General features: G+C 39.1%; 1 protein-coding gene across 3 annotated transcripts in view; it reads right to left on the reverse strand.

Annotated features, from left to right (window-relative positions):
• Positions 1-22,343, reverse strand: part of WDR70 (WD repeat domain 70) — a 293,077-nt gene that overhangs the window by 265,198 nt on the left and 5,536 nt on the right. Inside the window, exons 1-3 of one of the 3 annotated variants that reach the window (XM_073890980.1) lie at positions 17,586-17,791; positions 17,237-17,357; positions 7,382-7,577 (exon numbers count right to left, since the gene is read on the reverse strand). In XM_073890980.1, coding sequence (XP_073747081.1) covers positions 7,382-7,577; positions 17,237-17,357; positions 17,586-17,631 — 363 coding nt within the window. In that variant the 5' untranslated portion in view covers positions 17,632-17,791. Of the gene's footprint in view, positions 1-7,381; positions 7,578-17,236; positions 17,358-17,585; positions 17,792-22,343 lie in introns of those variants that run through there. The other 2 variants (XM_025867371.2, XM_025867372.2) reach the window with 2 other exon arrangements.

A 22,343-nucleotide genomic window follows, 5' to 3' on the forward strand; every position in this document is an offset into this window, starting at 1 on the left:
TATTTTGACAGAGAGACAGCGAAAGAGGGAACACAAGCAGGGGGAGTGGGAAAGGGAAAAGCAGGCTTCCCAGCGAGCAGAGAGCCCGACATGGGGCTCAATCCCAGGACCCTGGGATCATGACCTGAGCCGAAGGCAGACGCTTAATGACTGAGCCACCCAGGAGCCCCTATACAATGGAATATTATGCAGCCATCAAAAATGAAATCTTGCCATTTGCCACGATGTGGATGGAACTAGAGGGTATTATGCTAAGCAAAATAAGTCAATCAGAGAAAGACAATTACCATATGATCTCACTGATATGAGGAATTTTTTTTAAAGACTTTATTTATTTATTTGACAGAAAGAGAGACAGCAAGAGAAGGAATACAAGCAGGGGGAGTGGGAGAGGGAGAAGCAGGCTTCCCACTGAGCAGGGAGCCCGATGTGGGGCTCGATCCCAGGGTTCTGGGATCATGACCTGAGCCTAAGGCAGATGCTTAACAAATGAACCACCCAGGTGCCCCTGATATGAGGAATTTGAGAAACAAGACAGAGGATCATTGGGGAAGGGATGGAAAAATGAAACAAGATGGAACCAGAGAGGGAGACAAACCATAAGAGATTCTTAATCTCGGGAAACAAACAGGGTTGCTGAGTGGAGGGGGTGGGAGGGATGGGGTAACTGGGTGATGGACACTGGGGAGGGTATGTGCTATGGTGAGTGCTGTGAATTGTGTAAGACTGTTGAATCACAGACCTGTACCCCTAAAACAAATAATACATTATATGTTAATGAAAAAAAGAAAAAAAATTTTTTCCATTAATTCAATAATACCTATTGAAATATTTAGCCAGTCAAATATGTGAGCTTGACTGCCTTCCTCCTAAGTAGAATCTCTCTCTAAAATGTCACAGTGCAGGGCGCCTGGGTAGCTCAGTGGGTTAAGCGTCTGCCTTCAGCTCAGGTCATGATCCCTGGGTCCTGGGATCGAGCCCCACATTGGGCTCCCTGCTCAGTGGAGAGCCTGCTTCTCCCTCTGCCTACCGCTCCCCCTGCTTGTGCTCTCTCTGTCAAATAAAGACATAAAATATTTAAAAATAAAAAAAAAATAAAAGGCCACAGTGCTTTATAAGTTTCTGAGCAACAAAATAAATTGTATTCAAGAATCCCCAGATGGAGTCCTGACTGCTGTGGTAGTTTATTTTCCCTCATTTAGGGACTGAGTACTATTATTTGCAATGTGACTCGTGTTACAAATAGTTTAATCTTAAAGCAGTGAGGAAAAGGGATTGAACAGAAGATCCTAAAGGCAAAGAGACAAGCTAAGTGGCTTCAACAAAAGTTTAAGTGGAAGAAAATAAAAGCCTGAGGTTGATCTTAGAAGTTGAATTTAGAATACTGTTGGAGCTTAAATGTGGACATGTTTCATAAGTCATTAGAAAGCTGGGTCTGAAGTTCAAACGAGATGGGGCAATGCTTCCAGCTGCTCTCAGTGAAGAGGAGTCATGAGGACAAGAAAACGTAGGAGACTCTACCCAGGCCAAACATGAAATGACACGGCAAGCAAGGACAGATCCTCAGGGAATGCTTATGGTTGGGGAAATGTGAGGAAATATGAAATAGTAAGAGACTCTAGCAGAAATGTAAGCATCATCAGAGCAGGGACTTGTTGGCTTTATTCATTGTTGTATCCCCAACACCTGGAAAGTACCTGACTCATAAAAAGTGCTAAATAGGGGCGCCTGGGTGGCTCAGTCGTTAAGCGTCTGCCTTCGGCTCAGGTCATGATCCCAGAGTCCTAGGATCGAGTACCGCATCGGGCTCCTTGCTACGCGGAGAGCCTGCTTCTCCTTCTGCCTGCCACTCCCCCTGCTTGTGCTTGCTCTCTGTCTCTCTCTCCCTCTCTCTCTGACAAATAAAATCTTTAAAAAAAAAAAAAGTGCTAAATAATTATCTATTGAATAAACAGAGAGGCAGCAAACCAACAGTATATATAAATGTCAAAGAAAGAGTTTCAAGAAAGAAAAAATCAATGCTGTCCAATATTGCAGAGGTACAGAATGAGAACAGAAAAATGGCCTTTGGATTAGGATATTTTGATTTTGCCAGTGAGGATCTGTGGGAGGACAGTTTCAGTGAAATTATAAGGGCAAAAACTAACAAAGATTTCAGGAGAAAATGTGGTGACAAAGCAGAGGTGGTAATACAGATACTACTTTTGAAACATATGGCGAGAAAGAGGAAATTGTACAGTAGCTTGGAGGGAAAACTGAATTAAAGGAAGATTTTAGTATGTTTGCAAGCTTAAAGCCAAGAGCTGGTAGAAAGAAAAGGGCTGAAGACACAAAAGGAAATAAAAGCACAAAAGATTATTGGTGATGAAACGAAGCATGGGAGAAAAAAGGAGAGGAGGGACAATTCTGATATATCCCAAACTGTGAAAATATTAACTAGCATTCTGATACATAAAACAATCTCCTATAATTTTGTTTAGCATTACCCCAAACTGATTGCCTGAAGGAACTAAATTCAGTTTCTGAATCAATAAATTACTAGGTCCTAAGTCTAACCAACCATTAAAAACAAGATTCCTTCAAAACCCAGAAATACTTGAACTCAATGTTGACACACAGGCCAAACACTGCTATGCAAATAATCTAAAATAAATCATGCTAATTTGTCTGTCTAGATCCCACAACATTCACATTCAAGATGGTAATAGCAGCTTTCCCTTGCCTATGATCCCTAACTCCAGAAGGCTGCCAATATCCCACATATCAAATACAAGCAGTAGAAAAGTTTTCACTCAGAACCTAAAAAAACACCCTAAGGTTGCCACCCATCTACTACTATTAAACCACAGTCTAAAAACTGAACAACTCCATTCAAGGCCAATATAATTTATCCAAATCTAAGAAGGCCACTGCAAAGCCACATTCACAACATTTCCAAATTTCCAAACTATCTACTTCATTCACCATCTCTGCCCTAGCCCTGGAAATGCTGGTTATGATATACATCCAAAAGAGAAACAGAAGGAGAATTGTAATAGACATAAGGAATCTCCCACTCCTGTTTTGTCTCCCAAAGTTTTAGTTAATCCATTAACAATGCTAATAAACTTCATCAATTAGTGCACACTTTAAAATTAAGGCTGTTATTGGAACATTCATCAACAGCCTTGCTTTTCATATTATTTCATCATTTTCTTTTACTATGTTTACAAAAAAAGGCACACCCATAAAAAGACAATTTTCCTTCAAAAGACTCAATGCATATAATCTTATTTAAAAAAACACACACACACAGAAAACAGGGGCTCCTGGTTGCCTCAGTCAGTTAAGCGTCTGACTCTTGATTTTGGCTCAGGTCATGATCTCAGGGTCCTGGGATCGAGCTCCACATCGGGCCCCCTGCTCAGAGGGGAGCCTGCTTCTCCTCCTCTCTCTGCCCTCCCCCACGCTCATGCTTGCTTGCTCTCTCTCACACACTCTCTCCCTTTCTCTCAAATAAGTAAATAAAATCTTAAAAAAAAAAAACAGGAAACAAAACAAAAAAACCCACACACCCAGAAAACTGTTATTCAGTCTCCTAAAATGCTTGAATTACAGCCATGAAAGGCTAAAGCTTACAAACGAGCTTTGGAGTCCCATACCTAAGCATGTACTTCCCCGCACAGCTGTACTTTGGGTTTACTCACACACCAGTTCTATGTCAAAGGTCTGATCTTCTTTATCAACTTTCTATTCTAGGCAAGTTGATTTTTGCATCATCTGAAATCTAACCTTATAAATTATGCCTTTGTTCCTGCCATTTACTCTTCATACACAGGATGTGGCCTACCCCCACCATGCTCATCAAAATGTAACCCTCTACAAGGCTCATTCAAATTCCATGCCCTCCAGAAAGCCGCTCTGCTGTGTACTGATCTCTGAATTTGATCTCATCAGCCTCATCTTTCCACTTACCCCTAATAAGAAAACTCAGCCATGCACTAATTACATGACATTTCACCACCATAACATGTTCTTGCATACATTGAGCCTTCACTATAGCAATTTTCTGCCTGCTCACAACACCCTTCTTTTTTTCCACTCCCTGTTCCCCAGCCTCTTGTCAGCCTTGCAAACCTGTATTAATCAGCTCAGGTTAACATAACAAAATAACACAAGCTAGATGGCTAATCATCAGAAATTTATTTTCTCACAGTTCTGGAGGCTCGAAGTCCAAGATCAAGGTAATTTAGTTTCTGTTGAGGGCTTTCTTCTTGCCTTGTACATGCCCACCTTCTTGCTTTGTTATATGCAGACCTGACTCTGTGGTGTTTCTCTTCTTATAAGCACACTAAACCTATAAGATCAGGGTCCACCCTGGGGCGCCTGGGTGGCTCAGTCGGTTAAGCGGCTGCCTTCAGCTCAGGTCATGGTCCCAACGTCCTGGGATCGAGCCCCGCATCGGGCTCCCTGCTCTGCAGGAAGCCTGCTTCTCCCTCTCCCACTCCCCCTGCTTGTGTTCCCTCTCTTGCTGTGTCTCTGTCAAATAAATAAATAAAATCTTTAAAAAAAAAAAGATCAGGCTCCACCCTTACAACCTAATGTAACCTTAATTACTTCCAAAGAGTCTCATGTCCAATGCAGCCACACTGGGGGTTAGAGCTTCAACACATGAATTTTGAGAGTACATAAACATTCACTCACAAACATTCACTCACATTTGAGAGTACGCAAACATATTCTCACATTTCATGATCAACCTACATATAATCTACTCTGTGAACTACCCAAAATAATTAAGTACATCTTTCTCATGTCCATAGCAAGTTGTGACCTAGATGTGAGCCTCTTCTTATTTCTGATTTATCCATATGTGCTTGAAAAGAAAATATTAGACAAGGGTTCTATATATGTTCAGCTGAAAAAACATGCATTTGTATTGTTCACTACTGTACTCTTACTGTTGTCTTAATTTCTGAATCTCCCATTATGATTGTAGATTTGTCTATTCCTCATTAATTCTGTCAATTTTCTCTTTTAGATTTATTTATTTGAGAGAGAGAGAGCGAGCACATGAGAGGGGAGAGGGTCAGAGGGAGAAGCAGAGTCCCTGCTGAGCAGGGATCCCAATGCAGGGCTCGATCCCAGGACTCCAGGATCATGACCTGAGCTGAAGGCAGTCACTTAACCAAGTGAGCCACCCAGGTACCCTAATTCTGTCAATTTTTGCTTTAAATATATTGTGTTAAATTCACAGAGGCTAAGGAATGCCAAATTTTCCTGGAGGATAAATTGTTCCCTTTACCATTAAGTAATGACACTCATTTGGCTAATTAGACTAATTATGACTTAAAGACTATTTTTGTCTTAAGTTAATTTTATAAGATTAATCAGTTATCTTTTGGTTAGTATTGTCCTGTTATTTTTTATTCCTCTTTCTCTCAACCTTTCTAGGTCATTACATTTTAGGTGTATCACTCGTAAACAGAATATATCGTAATTTTTAAATCTAATCTGAGAATTTTAAGTGGCAAGTTGAATCCACTTACATCTACTGTGAACACAGATATATCTGTATTCATGCCTACCACCTTATTTCTTTTTTATCTCTATTTACCCAGATTTTCCTCTACTTTTTTTTCTTCTTTCTGTCTTTTACTGGAATGATGGTGAGTCTTCTTCAATGGCACATTAAGAGTATTGCAGTGGAAGTAGTGCACACAGTAAAGGGGTGCATTTTCTGTAAAGAATCTTAAAACACATACATATACACACACATCTCATGTTTCATGTGAAAAAAATTTTTCAAAATTAAAATTAAAAGCTTTCTTTGATTAGGGGTGCCTGGGTAGTTCAGTTGGTTAAGCATCTGACTCTTGGTTTCCGCTCAGGTCATTGATCTCAGGGTGATGAGACTGAGCCCTGCATTTGGCTCCGCCCTCAGCATGGAGTCCGCTTGAGATTCTTTCTCCCTCCCCCTCTGCTCCTACCCCTGTTCTCGTGCTCTCTAAAATAAACAAATAAAAAATCTTTACAAAGCTTTCTTTGATTAACTATGAATTAACATAAATTGACAAATTTGATACACTGGTACTGAATAAGAATATGCAAAGAATGCCGATTTTGTGAAGTCACTGACAGATTTGCAAAAGCTGTTTCTTTTCTGATCGTTATTTGTTTCATCTCATAATCATTACTGAAAATAATTTACCACAGAGGAGGGTGGTATTAAAAAATGATCCACTCCGGGTGTCAAATACACAAAGTATACTGATGGTTTTCTTCATGTATTCTTTTACTATTTTGAGATTATACAATTTATTTCTATTCTTTGGCAATTACTCTTAAAATTACGACTTGCATCCTTAAACTAATGTGAAGTTAATTAATAGCTCTAGCCTCCTCCCAAATAATACAAGGCCTTCAAACTGAATGAACTGATTCCACTCTCCTATCTTCCATGTTATTGCTCACAATAATTTTAGATCCACTTTGTTTTTAAATCCCCCTAAATCGGGGCACCTGGGTGGCTCAGTTGGTTAAACAGCTGCCTTCAGCTCAAATCTTGATTTCATGGGTCCTGGGATGGAGCCCTGCGTGGGGCTCCCTGCTCAGCGGGAAGTCTACTTCTCCCTCTGTCCCTCCCCCCAACTCATGCAAGTGAGTGAGTGAGCTCACGTGCGCTCTCTCTCAAATAGATAAAATCTTTAAAAAACAAAAAACAAAAAACAGGGCGCCTGGGTGGCTCAGTTGTTAGGTATCTGTCTTTGGCTCAGGTCATGATCCCAGGGTCGTGGGATCGAGCCCCACATCGGGCTCTCTGCTCCGCGGGAAGCCTGCTTCTCCCTCTCCCACTCCCCCTGCTTGTGTTCCCTCTCTCGCTGTCTCTCTCTCTCTGTCAAATAAATAAATAAAAAATCTTAAAAAAAAAAAAATCCCCCTGAGGTGCCTGGGGGGCTCAGATGGTAAAGCAACTGCCTTCAGCTCGGGTTGCCTGGGATCAAGCCCCACACTGGGCTCCCTGCTCAGCGGGGAGTCTGCTTCTCCCTCTGCCTCTGCTGCTCCCCCTGCTGATGCTCTGTCTCTCCCTCTCAAATGAATAAATAAAATCTTAAAAAAAAAACCCTAAATGTATTCATTACTATTATTTATACTCAATGCTTATGGAGATTTAACAAAATGTCTATTAATTAACTCCTTTTTTTAAGACATTGCTTCCTGCTGCCCATTATTTGAGTTATATTTCTTTGTTCCTGAAGTACATCCTTTAGAGTTCTTTCAACAAGGGCTATCAGTAGTAAACTCAAAACTGTTCTTTATTTGCTCTCACTCATGAATAACAGCAGGGAACTGATCCCTACACTACTCCAGTGAATTGTTAAATTACTACTGAAATACTTACTTCCTCCTCCTCTGAATCACCGTCATCATCATCATCTTCTTCTACTTCTTCATAAAGAGGTGGAGGTAAAGGACCAAGGATATCTTCCTCGATACGATTACTTGGTTCTTTCATCATTTTAAGGGGTAAAGGAGGGCCAATTAATTCATCATCAGAAGAACCAGAACTCTCCTCACTCTCACTGCTGCTTGTATCCCTGAAAATACAGAAACAGAAACTCTTTGCCTCTGCTGCAACAAAGAACACACTCTAGAGATAGTACTGATTTCCCAGGAAACCCTGCCTCTCTTTTAACAACTGAGTTTTAATTTTTATTAATTAATGTGTAATTTGTTAAATTTGTAATTCAAGCATTAAATGTGTAACTCAGATGTTATTTTATCTTAAGAAAGTAGAAGTTTCTTTTATCTACTTATCTTAACCTAAACATAAATTAAAGTCACAGTAATTATATGTTAGAGGCCCACTAGGGCATCCTCACTCATAAAGAGCCAGAAGAACAACTGGAATGTGGAAGAACAACTACAAAATACGACATCCATAAGAAAGAAAACCCCCAAGATAAGCAATGCTTCTGTTCACTATATCTGAGTCCAATCACTGTTTACCATAGGAGGAAATAAAGCCAGCCATGTAAGAAAGTTAATATTACTCCTAAAACGTTTCAATATATTTTCTGAAATACAAACGTTTTCTGTTTTAATTCAAGTTTACTGAGTTGCTAAAATGTTCTTTGTAGCATCCTTGGATTCTAAAACTATCTTACACTAGAGAGTATTATACTGATTCTCAACTATTTTTCTACCCAGCACACTTCTGAACTGTTACACACTTTCATTAAGGTCTTTATCACACACCTCTAGGCATTCTGAAAGTCCACCATCCACCCTCCCTCCTACCCCATCCCAAAGGATTGAGAATTGCATTCCTAATTACATCAATTAATATATCAAATATTTTATAAAACTCAAAGTATTATTACCTTCTACTAAAATATTTCTAGTATACAGGCTCCATGAAAGCAGAAATTTCTCTCTGTTGCATTCATTGCTGTCTCTAGCACCTAAACAATGCCTGACATATAACAGGCACTCAATATCCACTGAAGAAAAAAATGGGATTTTTATTTTGATTTTCATCTAAGTTGAATACTGAAGGGAGTACATACTTATATACATGTTATCCGTATACAAAGGGTCCTATCTTTGCTTGGAGAAAGCAAACCTCCACAAAGAGAATTTCTCTTTGTTTTTGCCATGGTTTAGCTCACTGTGCTACATCCCCACAGGCCTTCTTTCAAATTGAATAGGATAAGCTTGGTCCAGTATGAGGGTCTTTGCACTTGCAGTCCCCTCTGGAGCAGTGACTGTTAAATGGGCCTCTTTCTCTTCATTCAGGTCTCCTCAAGTATCACCTCCTCAAAGAGGCTTTACATGCCCCCTTTCTAAACTTTATCAAACACAGCCCTATCAGTCACCATTATCTTCATTATCTTACTTTATCTTTGTCATATACCTCACTAAATTATCTTACTTAACTGGTTACTTCGTTGTTTATAATCTGTTATCCAGTCTCCTCAGATACCCCACAACAATATGAGCTCAGAGATCTCATCTGACTTGCTAATTTCTGTAGCCCCAATGCCTAAAGTAGTGCCTACCCCACAACAGATGCTCAATAAGTAACAGGTGAATGACTGACTGAAGAGATTTTTATTAGTCACACTCCAAAATTTTCTCCCTTGTCATTAAGTCACAAACTCCCAGCTATACTAATTTAGAAATCACAGACTTTCTTAATGCAAAATTATTCAGAGCATAGAGAGCTCTAAATCATTAATCTTTAGCACCTATGCTTTAACTGAGTTTAACTATCACTGAACTAAGAACTAAATGAATCCAAGTTGATTTCACGGCTGATTACACAGTCCTAATACTGACACGAAACTGGATGGAATGTATCAGCTTCTATGCAGCTTCTAGTTCCATTTCTGTCTTTTTGCTTCTAATGTATACAAGCCAAAAAAATAAACAATTTTTAACATATTTTCAATTTCCAAAAAACAAAGTCCATGAAATTATGTCCAAAAATGTCCGTGACAGAAAACAGAACACATTCCATGTTTAAAATACTCCTAAATTCAATGTGGTACCAAAATATGAACCAGAGCCTGAGAAACAATATGTATCTGATAAGAAAACAGAGGAGTCAAAACCTAATATTTTTCTCAGCTGACTTTTAATTTTTTTAAGGTTTTATTTATTTGAGAGAGAGAGAGAAAGCACAAGCAGGGGGAGTGGCAGCAGGAGAAGGACAAGCAGACTCCCCGCTGAGCAGGGAGCCTGACATGGGGCCCAATCCCAGGACCCCAGGATCAAAAACTGAGCCAAAGGCGATGCTGAACTGACTGAGCTGCCCAGGTGCCCCTCAGCTGACTTTTTAAAAGAGAGTTTAGCTAAGCATTAAATATGTAATTATACAATTTCAATATAGGAACTAAATTCGTAACAAAAATTCATTGTTTCTGGTAACTAATTTCTTTTTCTTTTTTTAAAGATTTTATTTATTTATTTGACAGAGAGAGACAGAGAGAGAGGGAACACAAGCAGGGGAAGTGGGAGAGGGAGAAGCAGGCTTCCCGCGGAGCAGGGAGCCCGATGCGGGGCTCGATCCAGGACCCTGGGATCATGATCTGAGCCAAAGGCAGATGCTTAACGACTGAGCCACCCAGGCGCCCCAATTTCTTTTTTTTATTTTATTTATTTGACACAGAGAGAGAGCACAAGCAGGGGGAGCAGCAGACAGAGGGAGAGGGACAAGCAGGCTCCCCACTGAGCAGGCAGCCCAACTCAGGGCTCAATCCCAGGACCCTGGGATCATGACCTGAGCCAAAGACAGACACCCAACCAATTGAGCCACCCAGGCGCCCCTGGTACTAATTTCTTTAGAGGAAATGCAAATGTCTAAACAATTCCTACCTTACAGATTTGGAATATATCAATTATTTCTTTCCTATCCGACAGCTATATTTCATAGAATATTTATTTCCAGCATTTGATATTTAAATGGTAACTTCCATCCATATACTATTTCTTTAAAGCCAATAAAAGTGGTAGTCTTAGATGACTTCCTCTAAACCAAATTTTAACAACACTAGGTTTTTTTTTTAATTATTTGTATGTTTTGTGGGGGTGTCTGGCTGCCTCAGTTGGTGGAACATGCAACTCTCAATTTCAGGGTTATGGGTTCAAGCTCCACACTGGGTGTAGAGATTACTTAAGAAAATAAGATCTCAAAAAAATTATTTGTATGTTTTGTGACAAAGACTCTTAATATACAAGGTAAAAAACTAGCCTGAAACGTGTTTAAAATAGATAGGACTGAATGAAATACAGCCAAGAGAGCAGAAGAGGAGGAGCACCACCTGGGTGGCTCAGTCAGTAAGCACCTGCCTTCGGCTTAAGTCATGATCCCAGGGGCCTGGGATTGAGCCCCACATCCAGCTCGCTGCTCAGTGGGGAGCCTGCTTCTCCCTCTCCCCAACCCCCTGCTTATGCTCTCTCCCTCTCTCTCTCAAATAAATAAATAAAATTTTAAAAAAAGAGAGAAGAGGAATTCCAGAACCAAATTCAAATTATCATAAGAAATAATTTATATATAACAAGTATGCATTTAAAGATAGTGATGATCACCATGCAATGAGTGCTGAATAAAATAAAACAGAAAACACACTGCTACATAAGAAGGCTAATGTGATTTAAAAAAATCCTGACATGCTCAATTTCCCTAAAATTCCCTATACCACTATCCTTTTTTCAGTGTCAGAATAATTCTGTTGTTGGGGCACCTGGGTGACTCAGCTGGTTAAGTATCTACCTTCAGCTCAGGTCATGACCCCGGGGTGCCGGGATCAAGCCCCACATCGGGCTCCCTGCTCAGCAGACTCTTTCTCCCTCTCCCTACCGCTTTGCCTGCTTGTGCTCCCTCTCTCTCTGTCAAATAAATAAAATCTTTAAAAAATAAAAAAATAAAAATAAATAAAACCATAAAACTCTTAAAACAAGGAGAAAAAATATGTAAGTTGGACTTCATCAAAACTAAAAACTTTAATGCATCAAAGTACATTATTGAGAAAGTGAAAAGACAGGGGTTCTGTCTGGCTCTGTTGGTAGAGAATGTGACTCTTTATCTTGGGAATTGTGAGTTCAAGCCCCACATGTGGCAGAGAGTTTACTTAAAAAACAAAATATTTAAGAAAGTGAAAAGACAGGACGCCTGAGTGGCTCAGTCGGTTAAGCCTCTGCCTTCAGCTCAGGTCATGATCCCAGGGTCCTGGGATCAAGTCCCGCATCAGGCTCCTGGCTCAAGGGGGAGCCTGCTTCTCCCTCTGCCTGCCACTCCCACAGCTTGTGTGCTTGCTCTTTGACAAATAAAAAAATCTTAAAAAAAAAAAAGTGAAAAGACAATCTACAGAAGGGGAGAAAATATCTGCAAATCATATACAGAATAATAGTTTAATAAACAGAATATATAAAGAACTCCTATAATTCAACAACAGAAAGACAAACAATCCAATTTAAAAATGGTTACAGGACTTCATTATTTCTCCAAAGAATATATGCAAATGGCCAATAAACACATCAAAAGATGCTCAACATCATTAGATATTAGGGAAATGAAAATAAAAAACAATGAGATACCACTTCATACTTACTAGGATGACTACAATAAAAACATAAGAAAATGGAAAATAATGGGAAGAATGTAAAAAAACTGGAATCCTCATACCTTGCTGATAAGAATGTAAAATGGTGTAAACACTGTGTAACAGTTTGGCAATTCCTCAAAAAAGAAAGTTAAACATAAAATTACCATATGACCCATAAATTCCACTCCTAGGTACATATTCAAAAGAATTAAAAACAAAGACTCAAAAACATATACTTGTACACTAATGTTCATTGCATTCACAGTATTCAAAAGGTGAAAACAATCTAGGGGCGCCTGAGTGGCTTAGTCGTTAAGCGTCTGCCTTCGGCTCAGGTCATGATCTTGGGGTCCTGGGATCGAGCCCCGCATCGGGCTCCCTGCTCAGCGGGAAGCCTGCTTCTCTCTCTCTCCCACTCCCCTGCTTGTGTTCCCTCTCTCACTGTGTCTCTCTCTCTCTGCCAAATAAAATCTTTAAAAAAAAAAAAATGAAAACAATCCAAATGTTCATCAACAAATGGATAAACAAAGTGTGGTATACACATACACTGGAATCCTATTCAGCCATTTAAAGGAATGAAGTTCTGATAAAACATGAACCTTGAAAATATCTTACAAAGTGAAAGAAGCCAGACACAAAAGTTACGATTTAGAAATATGGAGGTAAATAAAAGATGAAAAAAAAACTTAAATAATTTTCTCTGGGAAGCAAGAATTAACAGGGAAAAATGAAGCTTTATAATGTTTGATTCTGTAATGTGTATAAATTACTTCAATAAAAATTTAAAATATCAGTGGTTGCTAGGAGTTAGGAGGAGGCAAAAATGAATAGGTAGAGCACAGAGGATGTTAAGGGCACTGAAACTACTCTGACTGATACTATGGCTACATGTCATTACATAACTGTCCAAACCCATAGAACGTACAACATCAAAGAGTGAACCGTCATGTAAACTACGGATTCTAAGTGATGATCACATGTCGGCATAGGTTCATCAATTCTAACAAATGTACCACTCTAGTGGAGGATGTTGATGATGATAAGGGAGGCTATGAATGTAGGAGGACAGGGGGTATATGGAAAAAAACCTCTGTACCTTCTGCTCAATTTTGCTATGAGCCTAAAACTGATCTAAAAAATAAAGTCTATTAAGTAAAATTTTTCAAAAAACAAAAATAAAGGGGCTGGGAAAACTGATTATCCACATGAAGGAAAAATAGAACTGGATGACAACTTCATCATTACCTATAAAAAGCAATTCAACATTGATTAAAGACCTAAATATGAAACACGAAACGAAAAAAACATAGGAAGCTGGGGCGCCTGGGTGACTCAGTTGGTTAAGCTTCTGCCATGGGCTCGGGTCAAGATCTGGTATTGAGCCCTAGGTTGGGCTCCCTGCTCAGCAGGGTGTCTGCTTCTCCCTCTGCCCCTCCCCCCTGCTCATGCAGGCACACACTCTCTCAAATAAATAAAATCATTTTTTAAAGATTTTGTATTTATTCATTTGAGAGAGAGAGAGAGAGAGAGAGCACCCACAAGCGAGAGCACGATTGGGTGGGGGAAAGGCAGAGGGAGAGGGAGAAGCAGACTCCCTGCTGATCAGGGTGCCTGATGCGGGGTTCGATCCCAGGACCCCAAGATCTTGACCTAAACCAAAGGCAGATGCTTACCCAACTGAACCACCCAGGTGCCCCAATAAATAAAATCTTAAAAAAAAAACAGGAAATTATTTTATGATTTCAGTGTAAGGACTCATTCCTTAAAACACAAAAACACCAAAGGGATGCCTGGGTGGCTCATTCCATTGGGCACTGGACTCTTGGTTTCCACTCAGGTGGTGATCTCAGGGTCGTGGAATCAGCCCTGCACCAAGCTCCAAGTTCAGCAAGGAGCCTGCTTCTCTCCCTTCCCCTCTGCTCCTCCCCCAGTGCACGCGCTCTCTTTCTCAAATAAATAAATCTTTAAAAAAAAAGAAACACAGAAACACCACAAAAGAAGATTAGTAAACAATAACACATTAAAATTTGAAACTTCTATTTAAAAAACACCATTGAAAAATAAAAACTAATAATAATAAACATCAAGCACCTCAGTAGAAAATCTTGCAGACCATACAGTTCTTACTGTATCTTCAGAAGAAAAAATATATTTAAAAAAAAACTTTTAAAATGATGCACAACTACACTAGTAACCAGCAAAATGCAAATCAACACCATAAAGGTATCACTTCACAACAATTAGACTGGCAAAAATACAAATGTGTAACAATAATGGGTGTGGGCAAGGATGTGGAGCAACAGAAACTGTTGCACTCTGCTGGTGGTAATGTAAATGGATATAAACGCTTTAGAAGATAACTGAGCCAAATCTGGTAAAGATAAATATGTATTTAAGTCAAAGACCTACCAAGTCTACGACTAGATATATGCTCTAAAGAAACTTTTGTACAGCAGACAGTCTCTCCGTCACTGCCCTGACCACTCCCTTGTGATGTATTCAGTAAGCTTCTATGAAAGGAAAGGAGGGAGGAAGAAAGAGGAACTTTTGTACATATAAAACAGAGGACGATGGGGCGCCTGGGTGGCTCAGTCCGTTAAGCATCTGACTCTTGATTTCGGCTCAGGTCATGATCTTGGGGTCGTGAGATAGAGACCCACAATGGGCTCCATGCTCAGCGCAGACTCTGCTTGAGATTCCGTCTCTGCCTCTGCTCCTCACCACTCCCCTTGCACCCCCCCACCGGCTCACACACACACACACACACACACACACACACACACAAATACACACACACACTCTCTCTTTTTAATTAAATAAATAAGGCCTTTAAAAAAAACAACAGAGGATAGCTACAAGGCAGTCACTAAAAACATATTTTATGATAATATAGAAAAACAGCAACCTAAATTGACTAGAAATTGGAAAAATTGCAGTATATTTCTAAAAGGAAAACCAAACGGCATCGAATATGAATGAACTATAGCCTCATCTGTCAACATGACTATCTCAAAAATATCTTGTTGTGGGGTGTCTGGGTGGTTCAGCTGGTTAAGTGTCCAACTCTTGATTTCAGCTGAGGTCATGATCTCAGGGTTGTGAGATCAAGCCCCGTATCGGGCTCCAGGCATGGAGCCTGCTTAGGGTCCTCTCTCTTCCCCCTCTTCCTCTGCCTCTCCTCTCCACCCCCCTAAAAAAATCTTGTTGAATAAAAAAAATTTTTTTTGAAAAAACACACTCATGACAGCATTAACAGCATCAATATAAAATAAGAAATCATATAAAACATCATATTGTTTAGGAATACTTATATCTAATAAAACTATTAAAAAGAGAAAGGAAGGATAAACAGAGTGGAGGAGAGAGAAATACGAGCAGAGAGAGAACTTCAAACACACTCGTAAAGCTCTACACTGGGTATTTACTTCATTGTTCTCTTTACTTTAAGTGCAGGATATCTAAAGTTTTATATATATGACATACTTCATAGCAAAAACTTTTTGTTTTTTTTTTAATTTAATTTAATTAATTTATTTATTTATTAAGATTTTATTTATTTGCGAGAGAGAGAATGAGAGAGAGAGAGCACGAGAGGGGAGAGGGTCAGAGGGAGAAGCAGACTCCCCGCTGAGCAGGGAGCCCGATGTGGGACTCGATCCTGGGACTCCAGGATCATGACCTGAGCCAAAGGCAGTTGCTTAACCAACTGAGTCACCCAGGTGCCCAAAACTTTTTGTTTAATTAAGGGGAAAAACATCCCTGACCTTACAGTGTCAATAATCTTATATAAGAACACATAACAAAAACAGTACATGACAGTATATAATATGCTAAGTTCTATACTAGACATATAAGGGGAAAGATCTTAAAATATGCAAAACAATATGATATATGCCTTAGGGATATAGAAATACGTTATAATGTTATAAAGAGAGATGTGAAAAATATTTTAAGTTTGGAAAATTGGTTACTTCTGCCAAGAAGGGAGGGAGATGCAATGGAAGGCAGTTCTAAGAAGTGTTCACTGTAAAAGTTTACTTCTTGTCTAGTGAGTACAGTCTTTTATTATCTTTTTGATAGTCTTAAATACTTCATAATAATCTCATTTAAAATTTTTAAGTAATTTTGATTAATCTAGAAAAAAGAAAGTAGCATAATAATCTATTTGAGGAAAAATAATTGCCTAAGAAATAGATACCAAAAACATTAAAATATGATCAAACACATGAAAAAATGTTTGTACAATGAAATGTGATATAACTAAAGTTTTTTAAAAAGCTAGAGAACAAGAAAATATATCAAATCTAACAAGTTTATCAATATACATAGAAAGCATGAGGTCCAAATTCAAGTGGAGAAAGAAATAATCACATTTTATTTTTTAAAAGACATCAAAATCACATGAAAAAATGTATAGCCTTAAGGCAATTAAAATTATGCAAAAATTACAAAACTTCAAGATGCCTCAATGAAGAAAAAAGTTACTTAACAGTTTTCTCCTGCCTATATTTTTTACTGTTTTTTTCTTCCTAATATAAGAAAGCCACTGGCAAAAAGGCCTTTAAAAGTCCTTAAATAGGGGCGCCTGAGTGGCTCAGTCGTTAAGCGTCTGCCTTCAGCTCAGGTCATGGTGCCAGGGTCCTGGGATCGAGCCCTGCATCGAGCCCTGCATCGAGCCCTGCATCGAGCCCTGCATCGGGCTCCCTGCTCTGCAGGAAGCCTGCTTCTCCCTCTCCCACTCCCCCTGCTTGTGTTCCCTCTCTTGCTGTGTCTCTGTCAAAAAATAAATAAAATCTTTAAAAAAAAAAAGTCCTTAAATAGGGATGCCTGCGTGGCTCAGTCAGTTAAGCGTCTGCCTTCAGCTCAGGTCATAATCCCAGGGTCCTGAAATCGAGCCCCGCATCAGGCTCCCTGCTCAGCAGGAAGCCGGCTTCTCCCTCTGCCACTCCCCCAGCTTCTGTGCTCTCTCTCCCTCTGACAGTAAATAAAAACCTTAAAAAAAAAAAAGAAAAAGAAATCAGTTTCTTAGAACAAAATCAGTCTTTATCCTCTTTTTTTCTTTGCAAAACTACCAGTTTCATTATCTAAGATTAAACACCTAAATGGGAATGATAGTTTAATAGAATCTTTTTGAGAAAGTCAAGCACCTGGAAGATGATTTGGAGCAATCTCTGACTACATGTGAGCCCGATGATGTTGGTTCAATATCTTCATTTTGCCTTCTTAATTCTTTCTCTCTGTTCATTTCTTCCTCTTTTTCTCTTGCTTCTGAAAAGGTTTTTAAAAATTTCCAATAGTTAAGACTTCAAAATTTGTCAGGATTAATAAAGGCTAAAAATTAATATACTCAAAGAGATGTAATTTTGAGTGGTACCAGTTAACAGCAAAAACTTACCAACGTAAATACCCAAATTGGGAAAATAAATGAACTACTGTATATCAACATAAAATACAGCCAATAGGGACACATGGGTGGCTCAGTCAGTGAGCGTCTACCTTCAGCTCGGGCATGCTCCCGGAGTCCTGGGATCGAGCCCCGCATCCGGGTTCCTGCTCAGCAGGGAGCCTGCTTCTCCCTCTTCTTGCCGCTCCCCCTACTTGTGCTCTGTATCTCTCTCTCTGACAAATAAATAAAATCTTTTAAAAATTAATTAATTTAATTAAATACAGCCAATAAAAATAGTGATGGAAAATATAGAAATCTGGGAAATTAACAACAGATACGCTAAGCTAAATTAGCATGTGATTAGTGTATGAATGACACTGCACTAAGAGGGGCACCTGACTGGCTCAATCGCTGGAGCATGTGACACTTGACCTCAGGGTTGTGGGTTTGAGCCCCGCATTGGGTATAGAGATTAGTTAAAAATAAAATCTTAAAAAATAAAAATTTAAAAAAATAAAAAGAGGGGCGCCTGGGTGGCTCGGTTACGCTTCTGCCTTTGGCTCAGGTCATGATCCCGGTATCCTGAGATCTAGCCTGAGTTGGGCTCCCTGCTTGGCAAGGAGTCTGCTTCTCCCTCTCCCTCTCCCTGCCTCCTGCTTGTGGTCTCTCTTGCTATCTCTCTGAAATAAATAAAATCTTTAAAAAATTAATTAAATAAAATAAAAAGATGTGGAAGGTGATAAGTAAAAAATAAAGTATCCAAAGGTAAGAGTTTAGGTAATTTCACTATTATTATTTTTAATATTTTAACTATAAAATCAGAATTTTGTTCACTTCTGAATTTCCCCCACTGGATTTGTAGTAAGGGACTTCCCACAAAAATCATGAGAAAATTTCAGATTTCTAGAGTTATTTACCTTGGAAACACAAAAAAAAATTATCCAAAGAAATTTGATCTTTTTCTTCTGATAATGTCACTCTACAATTGGGGGGCACACAGGAAGGAAATGAATTATATGAATAGTCTGGTTCTCAACTACCACCACCCTCACTAACCTGAGATAATCTTTAACATTTTTTCTTAATAATGAAAAAATAATACACCTAAAGTTAAACAGTATCAAAAGGCACTTATTAATTGGAATGTTGTACTCTTTAGGGTCTTTTGTTGATAGGATATGGAGGATAAGAAACAAGAAGATAACAAACAGATGTTTGTAACTAGACAGCCTTTTATTTCAAACAGGGAAGATAAAACTCTACAGGAAGAGGTAAGGCAAACATTATAGCACTAGCTCATGTTGATATTTTTTGTGCTCACCACTGGGCTAAGGTGGGTGGGTTACATAATTCTGCACTCTGATGCTGAGGTTGAAAAAAATAAAAACAAGGAAGATAATGCTAAATATAAGAGTGGGCCTGCACGGCTCGCACCCTCCTCCTGCTTCTCCAATCAATCCCTCCACACGCTCCAGGGTGGGAGGGGCGAGGCTAGGGGTGAAACCACACTTGCACAGTCGGTCCCAGGCTCTGGTCTTGGGCACTTCTCATCTTAGTCAGTAAACAATACCTAGATGTACATTATTAGCCATTTCTTCCTTTTTCCCTTGCCGAAAAAACCCACAATTTTCTCCAGTTAAGAGGGAGGAGGTGCTTCAGCAGATGCTGGGCCCCTCCCTGCCCAGAGGGGTAAAGCTTGATTCCAAATCAACTATATTGCTCTTGCCAGTGGCCGTTTTCTGGAACTAATGTTCCACACTGATACCAGCCAATAAGATATGAGAAGTCAGGTGGAGGAACATGTGAGAAAGGTTTTCTTACTTCTAAAAATATATATATATATACAAAGCAGTATCCTTTCAGCCTGTGGATATGGTCATCCGCATGTAACAAAATTTCACCTACAATTTCCAGTCATGAGGGCAGTTGGCTTAAACTAAGCCAATACCCTGAAACTGGCAAAGCAGAAAAAGGGGGGAAAAAACTTAAAATTCTTCATGTTAGGACTCAGAAGATGGAAGAGCCCCATTCCAGAGTTGTTTTCATGTGTAACACTAAGTTTTTCTTATTTGAGCCATTTTTAATCAGATCTTCTAGGACTTCTTTGCAAGTAACCACCTTGTAACAACCTTAATTTAATAAATATAATAGCTGCTAATACTTACATGGAGCTTACTATGTATCAGGTACTGTTTTAAGCACTGCCTATAAATCAGCTCCTTTAATCATCACAACAACCTCTGAAGTAGGTACTATTTTTTTTAGCTTGTGGTATAATTGACAAAATTGTAAAATATTTAAAGTGCACAATGTGATGATTTAATATACATCTACATTACGAGAAGATTCTCCCCATGGAGTCAACGAGCAGATCTATCACCCCACATATTCACCCTTTTTTAAGTGAAAACATTTAAGTTCTACTGTCTTAGCAAATTTCAATTATACAATACAGTTGATGCAGGTACTATTATTTTCACTCCACATTTGAGAAATCTATGCCACAGAAAAGTAACAAAGCTATGAAGTCCCCAAGCAGTGAACTGAGGCTCTACAACTTGATCTTTCCAAGATGTGACCAGACTTTCTTAGACACTAAAATTACCCAGTGAGCACCACCTACCTTATATAATAGTTTGCCTGCCTTTCTCTCCAAAGCCCAGTCCTTTACTGCATGCTTGTAGCCAGACTATCTGGAAACTGAGCCGCTTACCTGTCCAACTAGAGTTCCTCACCAGAGGATAAATACTCCAAACTACTTGTACCTAGTAAAGCATCTAATTTTTTTTAAAGATTTTATTTATTTATTTATTTGTCAGAGAGAGAGAGAGAGAGAGCATGCGAGCACAAGCAGGGGGAGTGGCAGGCAGAGGGAGAAGCAGGCTCCCTGAGGAGCAAGGAGCCCACTGCTGGACTCTGATCCCAGAGTCCTGGGATCATGACCTGAGCGGAAGGCAGAGGCTTAACAGACTGAGCCACCCAGGCATCCCCAAGCATCTAATTTTTTTAATTTAAAACTTTAACTATTTTTTTAAACACTGGCCAGGATTTTCTAATCAGAGAGTTTCCTGCCATCACCTGTTGCTTCATTAAAGTAAGGGATAAAGATAAAAAACGGGTTTAAGACATTTTAGAGGGGAAAAAAAATTTCTTCCTCATTGTTAAGTGAGGACAAAAACCAAAACCAAACAGAATTCAGTAGTCTGTAACTCCCTGCAAAGGGTATCATTTCATGCATTTTCATCAAATGTGGAACCAAGCACACTGTAAGCACTGTAAAAATGCTCTGTATCTTCCCTTAACCAAAGTGAATTAATCTACTACCCAACACCTAATTTTATTCTTCCAAACACCTGATTTTATTCTTCTCTACTTTCAAACAGTAACCAATTTTTGGATAGCCATTTCTGCAAAAGCTCCTCCATATGTATGCAATTTTTGTCTAGGGAACAGCAAACTATCCAAAACGATCATCTCCCATCTGGGCTCATTCACACAAATTGCAGACTCAAAGGAATGTAATTTGGCACGTGAAAATCTCAGAGCCAATCATTATAGCAATCACTTAAAGGAAGAAATGAGACTTAAGATAAAATGTAAAGGAAATAAAATTACTGTAAATATAAGCTAGAATAAATGTTTTCTAATCATGATATTCTTTTTACCCGTGGGACTTAAATCTGGCTAAATCATTTTGTTACTCTAACTTAAAACAATTCACTAGCCTACCAATTTCATGTAAATCTACATTTAATTATAAATATTTAATGCCAAAATACTAGGAAATTAAAAAATAAGAACATTTTAACTACATTAATTACATTTCTTCATTAAATATTTAGGGATGTAACTATTATGTACTAAGCTTTACTAGGCACTGTAAGTATAAGAGTGAAAACAAGGTTCTTATCCTCAATACGTAAACAATATTAGGATAAAATTTATAGTATTTTTTAAAGTGTTATGGAAACAAAGGCAGGAAACAATTATTATGTCCAGACAGGTTTTCAAAAAATTCCTAGAAAAAGTAAAATATGTGTGAGGCCTTAAAGGATGAGATAGGATTTAACCAGGTAGGAAGACCATTTCAGGTACGTACATACATACACGTACGTACACACACACACACACACACACACACACACACACACAATTCTTTAAGCTTTTCTAATTTCTAAAATCTCTAGGACAGTTTTTCTTTTCAGGATCACTAAATCATCCATTGAAATCATATTCAAATCCTATCTTAACTGTTTTTTCAAAGATATTGTTTCCTGTCCTACCCCAGAGAAGGTTCATAAATCAATCTAAAGCACAGGCATACCCAGGGGTACCTGGGTGCTCAGTCAGTTAAGCCTCTGTCTTTGGCTCAGGTCAGGATCTCGGGGTCCTGGGACTGAGCCCTCTGGTGCCACCATCCCTCTTCCACGGGCTCCCTGCTCAGCGAGGAGTCTGCTTCTCCCACTCTCTCTGCTCCCCCCTTCCCCATGCACACACTCGCTGGTGCTCTAATAATTTTTAATAAATAAAACACATGCACACCCAAAATACGCATTTGAACAAATTTTTCTTCCCCATTTATCTCCTCATAGTATTATAGCTCTAAAAAAGGACCTATGTCTTACGTATGTCCTAGACATACTTATTAGACCTTTCAGAAAAATAAAACATACAGAGGTGCCTGGGTGGCTCGGTGGGTTAAGCGTCTGCCTTCAGCTCAGGTCATGATCCCGGGGTCCCAGAATCGAGTCCTGTTTCAGGCTCCCTGCTCAGCAGAGAGCATGAGTCTCCCTCTGCCCCTCCCACCCCTCCTGCTCGCTGGTGCTCTCTCTCTCTCTCTCTAATAAATAAATAAATAAATAAATAAA

Source organism: Callorhinus ursinus, unplaced genomic scaffold, assembly GCF_003265705.2.
Source record: "Callorhinus ursinus isolate GAN/ISIS: 27379988/994484 unplaced genomic scaffold, GSC_fseal_2.0 scaffold3, whole genome shotgun sequence".
Lineage (NCBI taxonomy): Eukaryota > Metazoa > Chordata > Mammalia > Carnivora > Otariidae > Callorhinus > Callorhinus ursinus.